Source organism: Capsella rubella, unplaced genomic scaffold (assembly GCF_000375325.1).
Source record: "Capsella rubella cultivar Monte Gargano unplaced genomic scaffold, Caprub1_0 scaffold_6, whole genome shotgun sequence".
NCBI classification, from domain to species: domain Eukaryota; kingdom Viridiplantae; phylum Streptophyta; class Magnoliopsida; order Brassicales; family Brassicaceae; genus Capsella; species Capsella rubella.
In genome coordinates this window covers 15,991,575-16,011,029 of record NW_006238918.1, presented here as the reverse complement: position 1 = coordinate 16,011,029, position 19,455 = coordinate 15,991,575, and the positions used below count along the sequence as shown (strand labels likewise).

Genomic DNA, 19,455 nt, shown 5'->3' with positions numbered 1-19,455 from the left:
ATACGTTTAATGTGTAACACGAATGATTCCAACATATCAACGTATATAGAAGAAAATTAGTTGTATACATATGTTATAGTATGTATACTAACTATATAATACAAGTTACTATATTTTCTGGACGACCAAAATATCAGATTCCTTGTTTTTGCATATGAAACATCAAACGTCTGCGTTTACAACGTTAAAGCAAACAATGGTTTTTTTTGGATGGTGAGGTAATATATACGTTTTAAAGCGCTTCACATTGACAGTCTAACCAAAGTTAATAATAATAAAAAAGATTATTGTTGTTGTCTATATCCAAAGAAGAAAAAAAATATTTTATAGACCAAAGAAAATATATAAACCCTAAGAAGACAAGATCATATAAAAATTTGGAGAACAGGACACCTATGTATATATATATTTTGCATCCAAAAATTAGATAAGTTTTTAAAAAGAAAAAAAAAATGTAATTTGTTTTCACCTCAAATATTAAATTACTAGTACATATATTCTCCTTAGAGTTTTTTATTTTATTTTATTTTCCACCCTTTGTTTTATACATGCACGCACCCGAACTTCTACTTCTTCTTCTTTCTTCCTCACTCTCCCTTGCCCTTTCTCTCCTTTTATATATATACGTGGAAGCTGCATTTATTAAGAACAGTTTACAAAGTGTCAACCCCCAAAAGGAATGTTTTTGGTTGAGAGGAGACAGAGACGATGAAGAACGAGTTGCTAATTTGAAGACTATTCGAGGGAAGGACACCAATACAAACCCAAATTTTTTAAAAATATATTATACTTGACAAGCTTCAATTGATTCTTCTTATGTAAGTCCTCTCTTGTAAGAATACTGTTTTGTGCATTTACTTCTTCTTCCCCCTAGCTCCTTTGAATTTGGATGATTAACATTCAATGCTTTTTACAAAAAGCTTAGTAGCTTATTGGTTCTTCTCTCTGAAACATTCCTTCTTTCTCATAATTAATGTTCTATCCTCGTACACCCTCTTTGTTCTGTCTTAAGAATTCACCTTCCAAAACATTAATTTCAACTGTCTTTGGAAATGGGTAACCTAAAGTACTAATCTTTCTTTTTTTCTTTTGCTTTGTTGAAGCTAAATTAGTTATGGGAGGATTAATGAGATTTGGTGAACTAGAAGAACAGTTTGCTCAGCTTTCAGACACTACAGTTGAAGAGAAGATCCCATTTCTACAAATGCTTCAATGCATGGAACCAAGTTTTACAACAACAGAACCAAATCAGTTTCTCCAATCACTTCTCCAGATCCAAACCCTAGAACCAAAGAGTTGTCAGTACAACCTTGAAACAACCATCAAAAGAGATCCGGGTCAAACAGAAGACCCGGAAAAGGATCCGAGAACAGAAAACGGATCATCAGCAGCAACGGTCGTCGTCAAAGAAAAACGGAAACGGAAACGTACAAGAGCTCCAAAGAACAAAGACGAAGTTGAAAACCAAAGAATGACTCACATTGCCGTCGAACGTAATCGAAGACGACAAATGAACGAACACTTAAACTCTCTCCGATCTCTCATGCCTTCTTCGTTTCTTCAACGGGTAACAAAATGATTTAATGCTTCTTCAATCAAAACTTTAAACTCTCTTTTTCGATATTTATAGCTTAAACAAGAAAACGTTATTTGTTTCTTTAGGGTGATCAAGCTTCGATCGTAGGAGGCGCTATAAATTTCATAAAGGAGCTAGAGCAACTCTTGCAAACTCTAGAAAGTGAGAAAGGACACGATAGAACTAACGAAACTCCTAAAACGGCGTCGTCTACTTCATCTTCTTCTCGTGCATGCACTAACTCTTCTGTGTCAAGCGTCTCGACGACGTCGGAAGATGGATTTACGGCGAGATTCGGTGGAGGAGAGACGGCTGAGGTGGAAGCTACGGTGATACATAACCATGTGAGCTTGAAGGTTCGATGTAAGAGAGGAAAAGGACAGATCTTGAGAGCTATTGTCTCCATTGAAGAACTAAAGCTTGTGATTCTTCATCTCACCATCTCTTCTTCCTTTGACTTTGTGTTCTACTCTTTTAATCTCAAGGTAATTAAAAATCTTTAATCTCTCTTTACATCTTATTTATATTGTTTCACTTTCCCCTAGCTTAAGTATAAGCAATCTAGCAATTTCACCTTTTGAGGAAGATTAAGAATCTGCATTTAGATATCGTTTGGTTAAGAAATTTTAAATGCATGAGAAACCAAAAATAGATTATATATATAAATGTATGTGTCTTTCTTTAATAACAATTTTATCACCCTAAGATTAGAAACTGTTTTTTAGTTTTTATTTTATATAATTAGTTACTAAATTGTTTTGAATTTTTTGGGAGAGATGAGAAATGAATGGTGTTAAGTGCATGCACTTGCAGATAGAAGATGGATGTAAATTAGGATCAGCAGACTTGATAGCGACAGCCGTTCATCGAATCTTCGAGCAAATCAACGGTGAAATGATGTGGTCAAATCTTAGTCGAAGAACTTAGTTGACTTTTTGTAAGTTTTTTAGTCTTCTTTTTCTTCTACCTAGTATTATGTGTAGCTTTAGGTTACAAAAAGAAGAGAAGTAAAATAAATAAACAAAAAAACAAATAGAAGATTTCATTTTGCGGTATTTTTATTAGATTACAATGACATCATTATGAAGGTAATTTACCTGTAATTTTCGAATAGAGAGAGCTATAAACATTTAATCAGTTCTCAATTCTAGTTTCTAAATAGGGTATGTTCAGAACTTGACTTCGTTGGTCCGTATTAGAGAATGGTTACGAATAGCCCTGGGCGTTCGGATTTTCGGATCGGATCGGATTATTCGGAGTTCGGATTTTTCGGATTGGGATATATAGAATTCGATTTGAATCCGACTGGCTTTCGGATCGGATCGGTTCGGATTTCTTCGGATTCGGATCGGTTTTCAAATTTTATTACGAATCCGAGTTTAAACCGAATCCTATTTCGGATCGGTTTCGGATTCGGATTCTACACTATAAATCCGAAACTTACACTCTAAATCCGAACAATCCGACGTAAAAAAGAGGTTTGAGCGTTGGGCAAAAACATAGAGATTATATGTATACTATGTGATGTATTAGACCATGTGTATTCGGGTTAGCAGATAACCGATCGGATTTCGGTTCGGATCGGTGTAAATCCGAAATCCGAATCATGTTCAACATAAAATCCGATCGGTTTTTACATAGTAACCGAAACCGATCCAAATCGGATTTTTCGGATCGGTTCGGATCGATTTTGTCGGATTCGAATTATATGCCCAGGGCTAGTTACGAAAATGGAAACAAATACAATTTAAAGCTGGAAACATCATTACAAAGAACACAAGTCGTCTTCACACTTAGCATTCTCATTTATTTATGCAATATTTACTTTTTGGATTATATATCTTCCATGCGTCTGACAAAACCCTATGCTCTCGATAGAAAAGGACACAGCCAGTGCCTATATATTAAATTAAAAACTTTTTTGTTTGTTTTTGTTTTGGGTTTTTGTAATGACACACTAGATTTACTTTTTATCTTTTACCACTTAGCAAAACGATGAGAAAGGCGACAGAGACAAAATTTTAATATTCCAAAGAAAGCATCGTAAAAGGAAGTCTATTGACACATCCGTCTCACTTTGTATTTTGTACGTAAAACTTCAGCCTCAGCCTACAACTATACATTTACTTTTTCAAAACTTTAGTTTATGTCTTGATTTTCGGATATTTTTAAAACATATTTTACTTCTTTATTTTGAATTAAAGTAGTGTAAAATCGAAAAAACTAAAAATCAGAATAAAGCTATAAGTATTAAAATTTCTGAGAAGAGAAAATAATTATTTGAATACTATTGTGTGTGAGAAGAGAAAGAGTGAACGACAAGATCAGACGTCAGAGATCAATAGACTGGTAACAACTCTGATCTTTTCCAAAACTTTTGGTCAAAGTCAAACCATTTCATCATTTTTTTACAGTAAAGTTTTTTTAATTAAAGTAGAAAAATAAATAATTACTTAGTAAGTATGCATATTATATAGTCATGTTATTTTGGGCTCCAAACAAAAGCCCTTATAGATATTGTGAAAAGAGTGAAGCCCAGTTAACTAAAGATATAGGCATGTGTTAAGCCCAGGTTAGGGAAAGCCTAATTTAAGATTCTGAGCTTTATTACTTTATATGACTCAAATTCGTGAAATTTTAGGTTTTGAACGAACTCGGGTTTGATTCGAGAGTTTATTTTATTTTGTATTGAGTTTTGTAACTTGAGGGATGTGTTGGTTAAGTTCTTTAATGATTGTTCTTTGATCTTTTTTTTTTTTTGAAGAATATTTGTAAAGAGTTTGTAGATTTTCTTGAATTAGATACTGAGGAGAATTGGTCAACGTACGCACAATTAACTTCACACAGAAATTTCAAACTTTTAATAGAATTATAACATTTACATTAAGACTTTTTAAATCATCAATTTGATCCTTTCACTTAGTTGTCTATTACGAATATGACTTTTGATAATTCATACGCATAGAATAATGGGGTTTTATATATTTGTTTTATTTATAGGTTTATGTGAACTCACATAGCTAAAGCCTGAAATAGTGAGTTTTCTATGTAAAATAATGTTGTAACATGGTATTAAGTACAACCATTAACATATATATCTGTGTTTTGAATCCACGATGAGTTATTTATAATACTAATCATAATGATTGAGGGCATGTATAGATATTAGATCGAGACTCGACGTCGACGGGATCACATCTCGTCACCGTACTTTGGCTTGAACGTGCAAGCGACTGCCAAACGCGTTTAGAGGAAAGACCGGGAAACCCGAGATACCGTTCATACTCTCACACAATATTCTAATCTTATTAAGTTCATATTTCAATCTAACAATTATAACAATCTTCTTATCTAAGTTCATTTTAAGATCTGATCCAAACCCAATTTTGTGACACATATATACGGCATTTCCACAGAATGTAATTAACAATATACAATCTTGAATTCTAGATATATTCACTTCTCGATTAAACTAAAATTTCTTGCATTCTTGTTTCATTTCTATGAAATTGCTTCTTTTTCTTTTTTATTTGTTTTAATACTTAAATTCACTAAAATATTGTTAAACAAGATTCACATATTAGAACGTGCATGGGCCAACCAACATGGTAATGCCGGGTCTCCATGATCCCATTATATTAGTATATGTTTTCTCACCAATATGGAAGCATCATCTCAAGAATATGCCATCCAATAAAATTCTTTGTACATGAATTCTTACGTGTATTAGAATACTACGTAAACGTCACATAATTTATTTTATCTATTTTTTTTTTCCATCAATCGATTTATTAATTACTTAAAAACAACATATGTAGTAAAATCAACAATTCAGCCACACGACTAACAAAAAACATTAGAAAAAAAAGACGCATGAGAGAATAAATAACATCGATATCTCTCAGATTAATACCCTTAGCTAGGTAGGGCGCCCCAGCAGCTTTCTTGTTTTACAAGAAACACAAAGCCCTAACTTAGAAATCATTAGAAGGAAGTGGTTCATGCCCGTTACTACTGATAAAGATAGTGTCATAAACAATAGCTGCAATGCCTGCACCTATAAAAGGACCAACCCAATAGACCCAATGATTCGTCCAAGTCCAGCTAACCACGGCCGGACCAAAGGAAACCGCCGGGTTCATCGATGCTCCATCGAACGCACCACCGACGAGAATATTAGCTCCAACGATTAACCCAATCGCTAAAGGAGCAATGATCCCAATATCACCTTTCTTGGGATCTACGGCAGTAGCGTAGACAGTGTAAACTAACCCAAACGTCATAACAATCTCGAACACGACAGCGTTCCACGGTGTGACTCCATATGATAGCGAAAAAGCTGACGTTTCCATACCACCTGTGCTTACCTTAAGCAACAAGCAAGCTACGACAGCTCCTAGTAACTGAGCGATCCAATAAAGAATAGCTCTTAACAACGTAATGTTTCCGCCTATGAAAGCTCCGAACGTAACCGCGGGATTAACATGGCCGCCTGAAACGTTTGCTCCAACGGAAACAGCAACGAACAACGCAAACGCATGAGACAAAGACGCGGCCACAAGACCGGAAGGTGTGGCTGGACCATCTCCGGTTAGCTTTCCATAAGCCATCCCAGAGCCTTGACCCGCGAAAACGAATATAACCATCGAGAAAAACTCAGCAAAAGCCGCTCTAATCGCGTCGGGGCGACTAGCTTCTCCCGGCGTTCCAATAGCGATTCTGTTGATAGCCATTGTTACTAATACAGTTTTGGTTTCTTCTTAGCTTTTGTTTTGTTCTCCACTAAGTTTATATAGTTAAAGGGGGGAGTGACACGTGTGTGTTGGAGAATCGTTCAAAAGACTGAGATCAGTGTTTTACGGTAGACCCCAGCTTTTTTTAAGAGATCGAACGGTGATTAATTAAATCATAATTGTGATTAGTAACTTACTTATTTAATTAAAGCTTAATCCGTTTTTCTCGCTTTCTATAAATACCAATTATGGCTTGTAGTTGAAGAGCACGCGCTTCACTGTTTTCTCTTCCTCTTGTGTCACTTTTTTCTTATTCTTTCTCCATAGTTTCCGCAAGATTGTTCTGTTCTTGAAAACTATTCCAAGGTACGACTTTTTCTTTTCTTGGTTCTTTTGATCTCAACTTTTTTGTTGTTTTGATCCTCTAGATTTTGCATCAAACGATATCATATGTGTAGTTGGATCTTGTAGATGATTTGTTGATTTGTATCGAACAAGTAGAATCTGATGTAGATGTTAAGTCTTTGGGTGATGGATCGTGTGTGATCATCAGCATCATGGCTAGTTAAAGATTCGATCTTGACTTTAGATTAGAAAGATTCTAAAATTTGGTTCTGTTTTTGCTCTGTTTTTTAATTTTAGATGAGTGGAGAAGAAGAAGTGAAAACGAATCAGTCTCAGAAGAAGCTTCAGCAACCTACTCCACGTTTGAACGAGAGGATCCTCTCATCTTTGTCTAAGAGATCGGTTGCTGCACATCCATGGCATGATCTTGAAATCGGTAATGAAGATTTTGTGTGTTTGTAATCTTAATAGCTGGCTGATTTAGAGTCTTTTTAACTCAATTGTTATATGTTATGTGTACAGGACCTGGAGCTCCAGTGATCTTCAATGTGGTAAGTATTATGCTTGATTATGGACTTTTGTTACTTGGAAAAGATCACAAAGTGAGAATCTTGAATCATATTGACTTTTTGAATGTAAAAATCAGGTTATTGAGATCTCAAAGGGGAGCAAGGTCAAATATGAACTTGACAAGAAAACAGGACTCATCAAGGTAAAAAGATCAAACCAAATCTTGGAAAAGAAAAAAAACACAGAATGATCTGGTCTTGTGGGGAAACAAATCTTTAAGTCTTTGAATGTGTCTCTCTCAGGTTGATCGGATTCTGTATTCATCGGTTGTGTATCCCCACAACTACGGTTTCATCCCCCGCACATTATGTGAAGACAATGACCCTATGGATGTTTTAGTTATCATGCAGGTTTGACTCTAATCTATAAACCTATATGAAAATTTGATGATACGGCTGAAACAATTCTCTTATCATCAAAAGTTGATTTAAATGTACAGGAGCCTGTGCTTCCAGGTTGTTTCCTCCGCGCTAGAGCTATTGGTCTAATGCCTATGATTGACCAGGTAACTAAACACATCCAACATGGTTCAAGTTTGTGTAGTAATCATTAATGTAGCTAATTCTGAGTCTTTGTAATAAAAAGGGTGAAAGAGATGACAAGATCATTGCAGTATGTGTTGATGATCCTGAGTATAAGCATTACACTAACATCAATGAACTCCCACCTCATCGTCTCACTGAAATCCGCCGATTCTTCGAAGACTGTATCCTTAAACACTATATATGTTATCTTCAATCTTAATTCTTTGTTTAGGAATTAACAACACCATTGCTCTTTTCTTTGGTTTTGTTACCTTTAACCACAATATAATCAGACAAGAAGAATGAGAACAAGGAAGTTGCAGTGAATGACTTCCTACAACCTGGTCCTGCTATTGAAGCCATTCAGTACTCAATGTAAATATACTTTCTTATTACTATAATTTCCAAATTTTGAATCTTTATAAGCAAAATCTTGATATTGAAACCATTCACAGGGACCTTTACGCTGAGTACATTCTTCACACCCTGAGGAGATAGGTAACAAGAAAAGGGACTTCATCAAGAACATTCCTGCCAAATTTTTTGCTCTGCAATCTCAGATTCTGTTACAGAGCAACAAGAAACAAGAAACAAGAATTTGTCTGATATTTTGGTTTTTTTTTTTTTGTCATTTGGAATAAGCACGTGTCTTCTTTGTTGTTGTTTTCTTCTGGGGAAGCCTATTTTTTTCTTTTTGTCTGAACGTTTTAAGAGTTTAATTTTCTCAATTTGTATTTTGTAACATTGTCTTCTTTTTTATTTAAAAGAAATAATAATTTCAAGGTTCGATTTGGTTCCAATGAAACCAGAGTTTTTATATAATAGTAGTAAGTGTCACTGTCATTTTAGAAGAGTCCCCCACCCACATTTGTTTTGTTTTCCTCTGAAATCCAAATCCCAATAGATTTGCAGAATCAGAATGAGAAATTGTCAGGTGGTGCTGAACTCTCTTCTTCTTCTTTTGTCAGATAGTTGGATCTGCTGCTAACCCAAACTGGGCCTGGCCCAGTAAAGATCATTACACTGTCACTATATATATATTTATACATTATGAAACTGTATAAAATGATTTTAATGAGAACCAAAAAAAAAAAAAAAAAACCAAAATTGAGTTGAACATCACATTTACTTTGAAATAGAGGAAGTACACTATCAGAAAAATACACATATTTATATAAATATTTGATTTTTCTATGTAAAACTATAATTATCCGAATGTATTGAATCAGAGTGAAATGGATATTACAGAACCCTATATTCCCATGCAGCTTGACTACATAGAACCCTATAAGACCCATTCTCCATACATATGCATTAATACTATATATCATGCACACCCATACGCACACATTTCAAGTTTAATCTATTAGTATATCATTGACTTACGCTTACATTGATTCTTGAAGTTTTCAGTTGTTTCTTGGTTCCCAGAATGAAACTGGACCGGCTACTTCCACATCATAGCTAGAATAGCTACCCTAGTGATGCATCTTAATAAATATACTTTTGTATGTTAACATAAATATATCGCACTTTTTTTTAGACGTACTATACGATATTTCATAAAGCATTACTTGTTTTCTAAAGGGGACCAAACTAATTCCCTAACATTTTTCGATGACAATAGAAAAGGTCGAAATATAATTAATGAAAAAAAATCCTCCAAGGACCAAAAAAATATACCTCCAAGTTGAACAAAGTAAATAGATAATATTTTGAAAAAAAAAAGAAAAGAAATGTGTGAAGGTAAAGCGTGGGAGGCTCTTTTGCGACAAACTCTACATGGACACAGTGGTCCAATGGTCCTTACTCTAATCGTTTGTTGAGACATTTTATCATGTTATCATTTCGGAAACGTTTTATATATATCGTACATAAGATGTATATGTCAAAGATTATTGGCCAATCTGAAACGTTAAATGTTTATGCAGCTAGATATATATATATATATATATACATAACTTAATAGTGGGGGTGTGATGCTACTTAATTATCTATCACTTTTAGGTACTTATTAACCAGGACAATGCTAACAAATTTTTAAATCATATTCCCGGACTTACTAATCATTTTAAGTACACTTTTTTATATATAAATCGTGTAATTCAGACAGCTCGACTAATTTCAGGGTATGCAAGTTTGTTCGGGTACAAACACACCATGTGAAGCATCTGGACCAACCAACACTTACAAAAACGAGAATATGAGTAGATAAGCAAATTAACGAGGTTCGGCAAAACATGTATATGTCCTCCTCATCACATTTCAATAGTTCAAAGACTAAAATTTTAGATTCGTTGATGTTCGTACTTAACTATATCATACTAAAAAAACAACTAATGTGTGTGTCACTTTAATTCATATTGCAACACGGTCGGAAATAGAAAACGTACACCACATAATTACAAAAGCTTTATGTTGATCTCATAGTTCTTGATCTAAGCTGTTTCTTCTAGTTTCATTCAGGCTTTTTAAAGTTTTGAAAGCCTACTTAAAAATCCCCTTGCCCCTAAAGCTTTTGTAATTAACTTTTACGTGGGAATAACTAGTACTATTCACAATTTAATTATCCCCAAAAAATGTTATTATGCGTCATATATATATGAGTTACGCTCCACTTATCGGATCCATATGGCATCAAAAGTTCAAAACTGCAATCGTTTCACATACCAACTATCTTGATATTTGCTTTTTATATGCAAATAAAAGAAAACTAACAACCAAATTAAAGGCAATCCTGGATTAAAAAATTTCAAATTAAAATCTTTAGACATGAAGTCATACATCGATTGATTTATGTATATATATTAAATTTCAAAATGCCTTATTGTAATTCGTTGATGTTGATGCAAATAATAATGTTGGGTACCACAAAACATGGACACACATAAACAAAAGCAACCAGAGTTACTTGAGTTTTGTACTAATCATCATAATCAGACCAATTAATTGGACCAAATTATTTATGTTTTTCTTTACATAAAGATTATCTGATTTACTCAGGCATGCATGGATGATAATCCATGTGCTTTGCTCAGATCTGACAGGTAAATCTTATTAGGAGAAAACGTCAGATTAATACAATTTGTTTTTATAACTAATTAAGATAATGAAAAGAAAATCTGTAAAAGTTACATGTGTTTACATTTTGACAAATTTAGACAAGTATACAGATATAGTTTTAATTAAGATATTGGATTGAAATCCCCTTTTTCATGTGTTTACATTTTGACAAATTTAGACAAGTATACAGATATAGTTTTAATTAAAATATTAGATTGAAATCCCCTTTTTGTTAAAACTGGAGATACTAAACCAATTACCACAAAACTAAATAAATGTTATCTGAAATATCTAGAAGACTTTATTGGTCATCCACCTGTAGAGAAAAATATGGTTACCACCTGAAATGTTTACAGATTTTACTTGAAAAAAATCTTTAATATATTTACAAGTTATAAAAAGTGACTAAAAATTAATAAAAATATATTCTAAAATATAATGTTTTGACCATTTTTATCATTGATTTAAGACCATATCTGAAAAGTTCAAGAATTTCACTTTTTAGGTTTTCTTTTTAAAAACAAAAAAAAACAGCAATTTTTGAAAACAAACTAAAAATATAGTAAAAGTCTCATTATAAAATAAATATAATATTTTATTAAGATTTTCATATTTGGATATTTTAAAATAGGGAAATAGAAATATTTAACATGGAAATTATTATAATAATAAATTTTAATAGATTCACTAATATATTTGATATATTTATTTTTCTAATTTTCTAAAGCATATTATTTTAGTAATCTATTTTTAATTTTTAATGTGTTTTCATAAATGTATAGATAAAAATATTGCTTAGTTGGTCAATGTCTATCTTGTAATCTATTTTTAAATTTGTTCATGGTCTTTTTACATATTTCTAATACACATATATAGCTATTAAATTAACTATTTCCACGCGTCCGAATCATGCATAAAGCAGTATCTAGTAAATCTATATTTTATTAGCATCTAGTTGTGTATGTTGTATTTGTCTTTGCACATAATTTAGCTAAAATATATGAGAAATTAATTGGATTAAGCTAAAAATAACTAGCAAGAAGAAACCAAGAAACAAAAGTCATAAATACATATAAGATCTTATATGAGTAAAGATGAAATTAAAAAAATAGAGATATCTAAAGAAGGGAAAATAGTGTCACAAAACATTGACACATATTTTGCCTTACCTATACACACAATACATGTAAGCATATATGTTTGTATATCTATATAAATAGGTAGAGTTACCCCAAGTCTATAGCTAAATTGAAAAGGACAAGAAGCTCTCACATGACCCGAACCATATCATTCATGGGTCCCTTTACTCTTCTCTAATATTTGATCTTCATCTCTGCCATCGAGAAAACAAAAACTCTTTCAAGCCCACTACGAACACTTCTTCACCCCTTAAAAAGTCACAAAGAGAGAAGAAAGAGAGAGAGAGAGAGAAGCCAATTTAACTCGAAAACATTGATTTCGTTTTCATTTATTTACCTTTTGGAGTCAACGAAAAGATCAGAAGAAGGAAGCAAACACAAAGAGTACGTCTGTCTTCTTCTTCTGGATTCTAGGGTTTTCTTTTTCACCTTTTTTTTGTTTTTGTTTTGCTTGTTCTTCACTTGAATTTTAATTTTTTTTTGCTTTTTTTTTTTCTTGTTCTTCACTTGATCTTTAATTTTAATTTGATTTCTGATATTATGATCTCATGTATGTTGAAGGATTTTGTATTGGGTCATCATCTTGTCAACAATCACTACTCATCAGATCCATAAAAATAAAGTTGAGATACTTTTTGAAAGATCTTGAATTGGTCCATCTTCTTGTCAAGAAACCCATTAGAACAGAAAAAGAAAAAAAGTTGGATACTTTTGAAAGATCTTGAAATGAACATGTCAACAATGAATTCTGAACAAGAACTCGCCGAGAACGGAGCTGGCGGTTCCGGCGGCGGCGACAATAATTACTTCTACACCGCGGAGATGCGAGAGCACATGTTCGACAAAGTGTTGACACCAAGTGACGTCGGTAAACTAAACCGGCTCGTGATCCCAAAGCAGCATGCAGAGAACTACTTCCCTTTGGAAGACAATCAAAACGGCACAGTGTTGGATTTCCAAGACAGAAACGGCAGGATGTGGAGGTTCCGTTACTCGTACTGGAACAGTAGCCAAAGCTACGTGATGACCAAAGGCTGGAGCCGTTTCGTCAAAGACAAGAAACTCACTTCCGGGGACACTGTCTCTTTCCACCGTGGCTTCATCCCCGACGACAACGCACCGGAGAGACGGCTGAAGATAATGTTCATCGACTGGAGGCATAGAGATACCCATAATAACTACGGCTTCGGGTCTCCACCATATCCAACGGCTAGCTTTTATCCGCCGCCACAGTATCCCATGCCATTGCCAAGCTACCGGAGCTTCCCACCCTTTTATCATAACCAGTATCAAGAAAGAGAGTATCTAGGTTATGGCTATGGTAGACTTGTTAACGGAGGGCGTTACTACGCAGGAACACCGTTGGATCATCATCATCATCATCAGTGGAGTCTTGGTAGATCTCAGCCGTTGGTTTATGAATCAGTTCCTGTTTTTCCTGCGGCAAGGGCACCACCACCACCACCGGCGCCTCCTCAGCCGCCAATAACGAGGAGGCTGAGACTGTTTGGGGTTGACGTGGAAGAGTCTTCTCCTTACGTGGAGACACGTGGCGAGATGGGAGTGGCAGGACACTCTTCGTCGTCTCCGGTCGTGATCGGAGACGATGACCAATTATCTTGGAGGTTGCCAAGTGGGGAAGTGGATGCATCGACTTCTTTGCCGATGCAGCTAAGTGATGATGAAGACTACAAGAGGAAAGGGAAGTTTTCAGAGTACTAAAGATAGAAATAAAATAAGAAAGTATTATCCCATTATACATTTTCACCATTTTCTTTTTAGTATCTCCTCTTGTTTCCTTAGTTTTAAGTTCGTTTCCAACTTTCAAATAATTAGGTCATTTTGCAATTGGGGAATATTGTAGTGGGACAATATACCGGTTTTATATTTTATATATCTATTTTGGTTTTGATTTTTTTTTTTTCAACATGTTCCTTGAGCCCTAATTACCATGTTGAATAGAAAAACTCATCTTCAATGTTATATTAAGCTTATATTTAAAAATAAAGATAATTAGTCTAATTAAATCTTTTGACTATTGTACTAAATCATATTGAGCTGCACCTGCATATACCAGTCCCATGTATCAAAAGTTTTTATCTTATTTTTTGATTAATTGTTTGTTTACATAGTTTGAGATGTAGAATTGGGAAGGAGAAGATAAGCTTGTAAGTTCTTATGATGAATATTGTACTCTCTGTGCCTATCTCTAGGCAAGCAGACAAAGTTTCATGGTACATTCTAAGCTAATGGGCAGTTTCTAAAGTCTCTTTCTCTCTCCCTACCCATGGTCCAATTTTAGTTTGTTTGGTTACTATTGTCTTTGCCTGGTTTAAAGAGATTTGTAGGTTATGGACATAGAACAAAAAGAGAGAAGCCATGGAAGGACAATTTCAGTTTTTTATAATAATTTGGCAAAGCATATAAAAAAGATATGACATGTTCTTTCATTTTTTTTACTTTATCCCAAAAAGAAAATTTCTACTATATATTTATTCTCATTTACTTCGTTGCTTTCTTGTTTTGATGTTTGCTTATAACTGTTTCATCCGTACGACCGTACGTGTCTTGTTTGGATTTATACTAATCGTATAATAATTCTTTGCTCCATACTTCAGTCTTATTTGGGTTTTAAATCCTTTGATTAAAACCTGCAAAAGAGAAAGCTGGAATAAGTAAGAAGAGAGCTACAGAAGCAGCAAAAAGAAGAAATTTGTTGGTTTCTTCTTACTAGTTATTTTTAGCTAATCAAATTTATTTCACATGTATTATAACTAATATGTGTGAGCAAAATAAAAATAAAAATAAAAATAAAAATACAAAAGTATATTATTATGGTATTAAATTACTAGATATTGGTTCATGCATGTTTGGACGCGTGGAAATTATATATTAAGAAAAAATTGTTGGTTTCTTTTTACTAGTTATTTTTAGCTAACCAAATCAATTTCTCATATAGTATAACTAATATGTGTGCGCCTAAACAACCATACAAAATTATAGTATTATGGTATAAAGTTTTACTAGATATTGTCTCATGCATGTTTATACGCGTGGAAATTATATATTTAGAAGAAAATTGTTGATTTCTTGATAATAGTTATTTTTAGCTAATCAAATTAGTTTCTCATATATTATAACTAAATTGGGGGCACCTAAAATAACCATGCAAGAGTATATTATTATGATAAAAATTTAGTAGATATTGTTTCATGCATGTTTGGAAGCGTGGAAATTAAACATAGAACAAAAAATTAAATATATTTTCAAAGCTTTTGTTCCATCAATCAGTTTTGTTTGGATTTTCAAAATTATTGATTTTCAAGTCAAATAAGAGGATTAGATTTTTATTATTTTAGTAAGTACTTAGAAAAATAAAACATATAAAAGAAACAATTAACTTTATATTTTTTAAGATAAGAGATTTATAATTTCAGTTGCCTTACACTTTGATAACATTAGTGATGGTTTAAAAATAAAGCTTGAGTAAAAAAAAAAAAAGATAAAAGATAAAAGATATATATATATATATATATATATATATATATATATAAATATATGATCTAACTATATATTATTCATTAAACTATATATATTTTTAAACACTAATAAGAAGAAAGATAAACATACAGTAATGCAAAAAAATTCGATCAGAAAGAGCAAAGAGAAACCGTGTTTGTTTTAACTCCAAGATAATATGTGAATTTAGATCCAAAAAGGAAATAAACAAAATTAAAATCCAAGATAATACAATATGCTTTGAAATATTGAATGAATCTTCGGTTAAATTAGACAAAGGAAAAAACAAAATAAAATCCTAAAAGGATTAGGAACGGTAAAGCATTATATAATCGTTGATAGGCTCTACGCATTCTCTTCGTAACTCATCATTCACATTCATCAACACAACACAAGTCTCTCTCTCTCTTATTCCGCGAGTTCGAGATTTCACAACCTTTCTTCTTCCCTTATCATCCATTGGTTCATCTGATCATGGCTACAACGATGAAGAAGATCTTCCTCTTCGTGCTTCTTGGCATAACAACCTTCACGCTTCTCTCGGGTTCTTGTTCGGCAAAGGTCTACACCGTCGGGGACTCGGATGGATGGATTGCCAAAGAAGACATCTTTTACGAATGGGCCAAAGGTAAGGAGTTCCACGTTGGTGATTCTTTGGTCTTCAACTACGATCCCTCCGTTAACGACGTTACTCAAGTCCCGGGAGCTTTGGAATACCAATTCTGCGACACATCTTCTCCTCAAGCCGTGTACAACACAGGACTTGATGTCGTAACCTTCACGGAACCAGGATACCACTACTTCATCAGCTCAAACCAAGCTCAATGCACAATGGGACAGAGGCTCGACGTTCTTGTTGTTCATGACCCGTCACGTCCCATCCCACCACCACCACCGAGCAAGATCCTTCCTTCCGGCGAAATCTACAAGGTCGGTGGCTCTAAAGCATGGAGCACTCCTGAAGAGAGTGAATACTACAACAAGTGGAGTGAGGACAAATTGTTTCAAGTAGGAGACAATCTACTTTTCGAATACGACAACGAAGTAAACGACGTCTTAGAGATTAGCGGTGACCTTGAATTCATAACCTGCGACCCAACTTCTCCCGTAGCCGTGCACAAGACGGGACACGATCTAGTCAAGCTCACCAAACCAGGAGTTCACTATTTCATTAGCTCAAAGACGGGTCACTGCGCGGCTGGCCTTAAGCTTCGAGTCGAGGTTGGACAACTCATCAAAGACGTAACTTTCCCCAATGTTCCCAAGAAGATAGATTTTTCAGCTATGGACCGCCTCACAACGTGGTTACGCACTTTCGGATCCCAGCCCCATCACTAATTAGTCTTCGGTTTTATTTGGATTTGAGATTAGCTAATTAAAAGTTTCTCTCTATCTTGTTAATTTCTTTAGTGTTTTGTTTGGAATTTAGTTTTTATATTTCCATATCGCTGTAGAGCTGGTTCGATTCAAAAAGTATTAAATGAAATTTCAGATTTCTTATAATCATAATCAAAGCACAAATTATAACATGTATGAGCATCAATAGTATCCACAACGACTAATTCACTGATTTTTTTTTTTTTTTTTTTTTTGTTCTCGGTAGTCTCTTTAGGCTACATGAAACCAAGTTATAGAGTTTGCGTGACGAGAAACTATCCTTTTGGTTCACGATAGTTCCTTGTTGCTAATTAACTTGTTTTGAGCTTAATTTTATGGGCTTCATATTTTATTCTCTAGCAGTGTAAATTGTGAGTTTTTTGGATTGTTATTTAAATATTTTTTCGTATAAAAGTAGATTATAACTTGTGGGAATATGTTCTCCATACACAACATCATGTGGAAAACACTAGTTTTAATTCTTTACCAAATTCCAATTATACCAAATAACAAAGAAAAGAGAGTAAAACATCATGAAAATCCCAATTACCAAAGTTCAATATAAAATTCAAGTTTTTGATTAAAGTTCCCAATATGACGATCAGTACTGCGGTCTGAAAACAAAGTTGGGCTTAAGCCCAGAATAAGAATCAAATAAAGGCCCATAAAAGCCCAAGTTAATACCCGAATAAAAAAGGTCCGATCTTGTGTACCCGGAAACGAAACAGACTCTGAAGAGAGAGAGAGAGATGGCGAGAGAGAAGAAGAAGAGGTGTGTGGAGTGTGGGCATAAAGCTAAATCCTTGCTCATTCAATACTCTCCTGGCAATTTTCGCCTCATGAAATGCGTAAGCTTTTTTAGGGTTCCTTCTTAATCACTTTCTCTAGTAATTGGTTAGGTTAAATTCCCAAAGTTTAAAGCTTTTTATTATTTGAATTTTGGTAGGAGAATTGCGAGGAAGTAGCAGACGAATACGTCGAGTGTGAGCTAATGGTCCTTTAGTCTATCTTTATCGCTTTCAATTTCCAATTTTTATGCTTTTTTTTTTGGTGTTCATCAATTTTGTTTTCTTCTGATGATCAGATAATTTTCATCGACTTGATTCTTCACAAAACAAAGGCATACAGACACTTACTCTACAATGTAGTTAATCAAGAATCTGCTAATGTTCAGGTAAAATCTTTGATTTTAGTTTCTAAAATCCTGTGTGATCTTAAGTCTAGTTTGCCTCGTAAAAGTTAGTTTATGATGTTTGATTTCTAAATAGATATGGATGAATGAATTTACATTTATCTGATCTTTAGAGGATTTAACAATTTGGCAGCATCTATTGTGGAAATTGGTCTTGGCTTATCTTCTTCTAGATACTTGTATCCTTTCGTTATGGTATCAATTTCTAAGCTTAACTCTCATTTTGGAGATCCGTTAACTATTCAAAAGATAGAAGCTTGCTTCTGCGAAGAACCAGTGACGAATCGAATGTGTCCATGAGCTTTGTTCTTGAATCTCTAAAGGTTGGTTCTTTTACCCTGAGCTGTTGAGCATTGTTATATGTTTGGGGTTTATGAGAATGTTAGTAAATGAACTTAGAGTTATATGCATTTTTAACAGGTTCTGGTCAATGTTCTATCTGCGAATTTTGCATTTGTTTTGTCATTTTCACTTGCTGCTAAGATGATGCTGGGTATGTCAAGGTATATAGATTTTCTTTTACTATGAATTTCGCCAAAGTTTTATCTTGAATTTTCCCTGAATAAGTTAGTATATGATTTGTAGAGGACAAGAGATTCTTTTGGGGATCTTAATCTCGAGTTACATCAAGATCTTTCTATTTGCTATGCCGGTATGTTTTATTAGAATTTTCTCGGAATCTTGTCAATAATATCATAATCAATGAACATAGCCTCTTCTTGCTTTCATGCTACGCTCTTTAAACCAATGATACCAAAGACGATATAGGTCTGTAAATGCTAAAATGCCTGTAATATTGGTTACAGGTCTGGGAATTCCCGGTTTCTGTGATCTTCATCGTAGATATGCTCGTTTTAACATCAAATGCAGTTGCTCTTAAAGGTTAGAATCTTTGAAACTCTGTTGCCTAGTTCTATCGACCTTACACATGACTAGCTCTCTTGTTTTGTTTTTTTCCTTGTGATTTTACTAGTGATGACTGAATCAGCAACGAGCAGATGCGTAGCCGTGTGTTTCATTGCACACTCAATTAGATTCTTAGCGGATCAGATCACTGGGCCAACCAAACACTTTGGATATGTCATGTAAACTACCCTCTCTTATAAGGAACTTGTGATCTCATATAATCTTCTTTAGGGTCCTTTAGTTTCTTTTGTCTAACACCTATGTGATATAATATATGGTAATTTAGGATCGTCATAAACAGACTTGATTTATATTGTTACAAATATGGATTGAAAACAAAAAAAGTTACAGAAAACTTATATCCCCTTTCCTAAATAGTATTGACTTTGGTGGTAGATAGTGTGCTTTCTCATGGCTTTCCAAGATCTTAAGAGATCAAAGAACAATAGAATTTGTTCCACTTATAAGATAATTTATTATACATAGTAAACACGTTTGAACGAGAGAGAGA

The 19,455-nt window shown here is 33.8% G+C and overlaps 6 protein-coding genes across 6 annotated transcripts; 5 read left to right on the top strand and 1 right to left on the bottom strand.

The window, feature by feature from the left end:
• Window positions 1-582: 582 nt before the first annotated feature.
• LOC17883509 (transcription factor bHLH57) lies at window positions 583-2,633 on the top strand. The gene is made up of 4 exons (XM_006288168.2): window positions 583-818; window positions 1,104-1,567; window positions 1,663-2,061; window positions 2,390-2,633. The coding sequence occupies exons 2-4, from the start codon at window positions 1,115-1,117 to the stop codon at window positions 2,501-2,503; spliced, it is 966 nt and encodes a 321-aa protein (XP_006288230.1). The 5' UTR covers window positions 583-818; window positions 1,104-1,114; the 3' UTR covers window positions 2,504-2,633.
• A 2,826-nt stretch (window positions 2,634-5,459) lies between these two features.
• On the bottom strand, window positions 5,460-6,309 carry LOC17881751 (aquaporin TIP1-3). The gene has a single exon (XM_006286760.2). It carries the CDS (start codon window positions 6,307-6,309, stop codon window positions 5,551-5,553), a length of 759 nt encoding a protein of 252 aa, XP_006286822.1. The 3' UTR covers window positions 5,460-5,550.
• A 275-nt stretch (window positions 6,310-6,584) lies between these two features.
• LOC17883759 (soluble inorganic pyrophosphatase 5) lies at window positions 6,585-8,402 on the top strand. The gene is made up of 9 exons (XM_006288569.2): window positions 6,585-6,675; window positions 6,952-7,090; window positions 7,177-7,205; window positions 7,301-7,366; window positions 7,467-7,574; window positions 7,664-7,729; window positions 7,810-7,930; window positions 8,042-8,123; window positions 8,204-8,402. Exons 2-9 carry the CDS (start codon window positions 6,952-6,954, stop codon window positions 8,244-8,246), a joined length of 654 nt encoding a protein of 217 aa, XP_006288631.1. The 5' UTR covers window positions 6,585-6,675; the 3' UTR covers window positions 8,247-8,402.
• A 3,657-nt stretch (window positions 8,403-12,059) lies between these two features.
• Window positions 12,060-13,866, top strand: LOC17882065 (B3 domain-containing transcription factor NGA4). Its single transcript, XM_006288107.2, has 2 exons — window positions 12,060-12,334; window positions 12,512-13,866. The coding sequence occupies exon 2, from the start codon at window positions 12,677-12,679 to the stop codon at window positions 13,670-13,672; it is 996 nt and encodes a 331-aa protein (XP_006288169.1). The 5' UTR covers window positions 12,060-12,334; window positions 12,512-12,676; the 3' UTR covers window positions 13,673-13,866.
• A 1,999-nt stretch (window positions 13,867-15,865) lies between these two features.
• On the top strand, window positions 15,866-16,807 carry LOC17881811. Its single transcript, XM_006289891.2, has one exon. The coding sequence runs from the start codon at window positions 15,944-15,946 to the stop codon at window positions 16,805-16,807; it is 864 nt and encodes a 287-aa protein (XP_006289953.1). The 5' UTR covers window positions 15,866-15,943.
• A 770-nt stretch (window positions 16,808-17,577) lies between these two features.
• On the top strand, window positions 17,578-19,303 carry LOC17881804 (protein arv1 homolog). Its single transcript, XM_023780432.1, has 9 exons — window positions 17,578-17,694; window positions 17,793-17,840; window positions 17,931-18,020; window positions 18,172-18,217; window positions 18,288-18,361; window positions 18,459-18,541; window positions 18,624-18,690; window positions 18,845-18,920; window positions 19,012-19,303. The coding sequence occupies exons 1-9, from the start codon at window positions 17,596-17,598 to the stop codon at window positions 19,125-19,127; spliced, it is 699 nt and encodes a 232-aa protein (XP_023636200.1). The 5' UTR covers window positions 17,578-17,595; the 3' UTR covers window positions 19,128-19,303.
• The last annotated feature ends 152 nt before the right edge of the window (window positions 19,304-19,455 follow it).

Excerpts from the sequence above, each read along its gene's own strand:
- LOC17881804 (XM_023780432.1), top strand. The coding sequence starts at position 17,596 with ATGGCGAGAGAGAAGAAGAAGAGGTGTGTGGAGTGTGGGCATAAAGCT. Across the intron at positions 17,841-17,930 it reads ACGTCGAGTGTGAGCTAATG|ATAATTTTCATCGACTTGAT; the intron begins GTCCTTTAGTCT and ends TCTGATGATCAG. Across the intron at positions 18,691-18,844 it reads TCTTTCTATTTGCTATGCCG|GTCTGGGAATTCCCGGTTTC; the intron begins GTATGTTTTATT and ends TATTGGTTACAG.
- LOC17883759 (XM_006288569.2), top strand. The coding sequence starts at position 6,952 with ATGAGTGGAGAAGAAGAAGTGAAAACGAATCAGTCTCAGAAGAAGCTT. Across the intron at positions 7,206-7,300 it reads CTCCAGTGATCTTCAATGTG|GTTATTGAGATCTCAAAGGG; the intron begins GTAAGTATTATG and ends TGTAAAAATCAG. Across the intron at positions 7,367-7,466 it reads AGAAAACAGGACTCATCAAG|GTTGATCGGATTCTGTATTC; the intron begins GTAAAAAGATCA and ends TGTCTCTCTCAG.
- LOC17881751 (XM_006286760.2), bottom strand. The coding sequence starts at position 6,309 with ATGGCTATCAACAGAATCGCTATTGGAACGCCGGGAGAAGCTAGTCGC.
- LOC17883509 (XM_006288168.2), top strand. The coding sequence starts at position 1,115 with ATGGGAGGATTAATGAGATTTGGTGAACTAGAAGAACAGTTTGCTCAG. Across the intron at positions 1,568-1,662 it reads CTTCTTCGTTTCTTCAACGG|GGTGATCAAGCTTCGATCGT; the intron begins GTAACAAAATGA and ends TTGTTTCTTTAG. Across the intron at positions 2,062-2,389 it reads TCTACTCTTTTAATCTCAAG|ATAGAAGATGGATGTAAATT; the intron begins GTAATTAAAAAT and ends ATGCACTTGCAG.
- LOC17881811 (XM_006289891.2), top strand. The coding sequence starts at position 15,944 with ATGGCTACAACGATGAAGAAGATCTTCCTCTTCGTGCTTCTTGGCATA.
- LOC17882065 (XM_006288107.2), top strand. The coding sequence starts at position 12,677 with ATGAACATGTCAACAATGAATTCTGAACAAGAACTCGCCGAGAACGGA.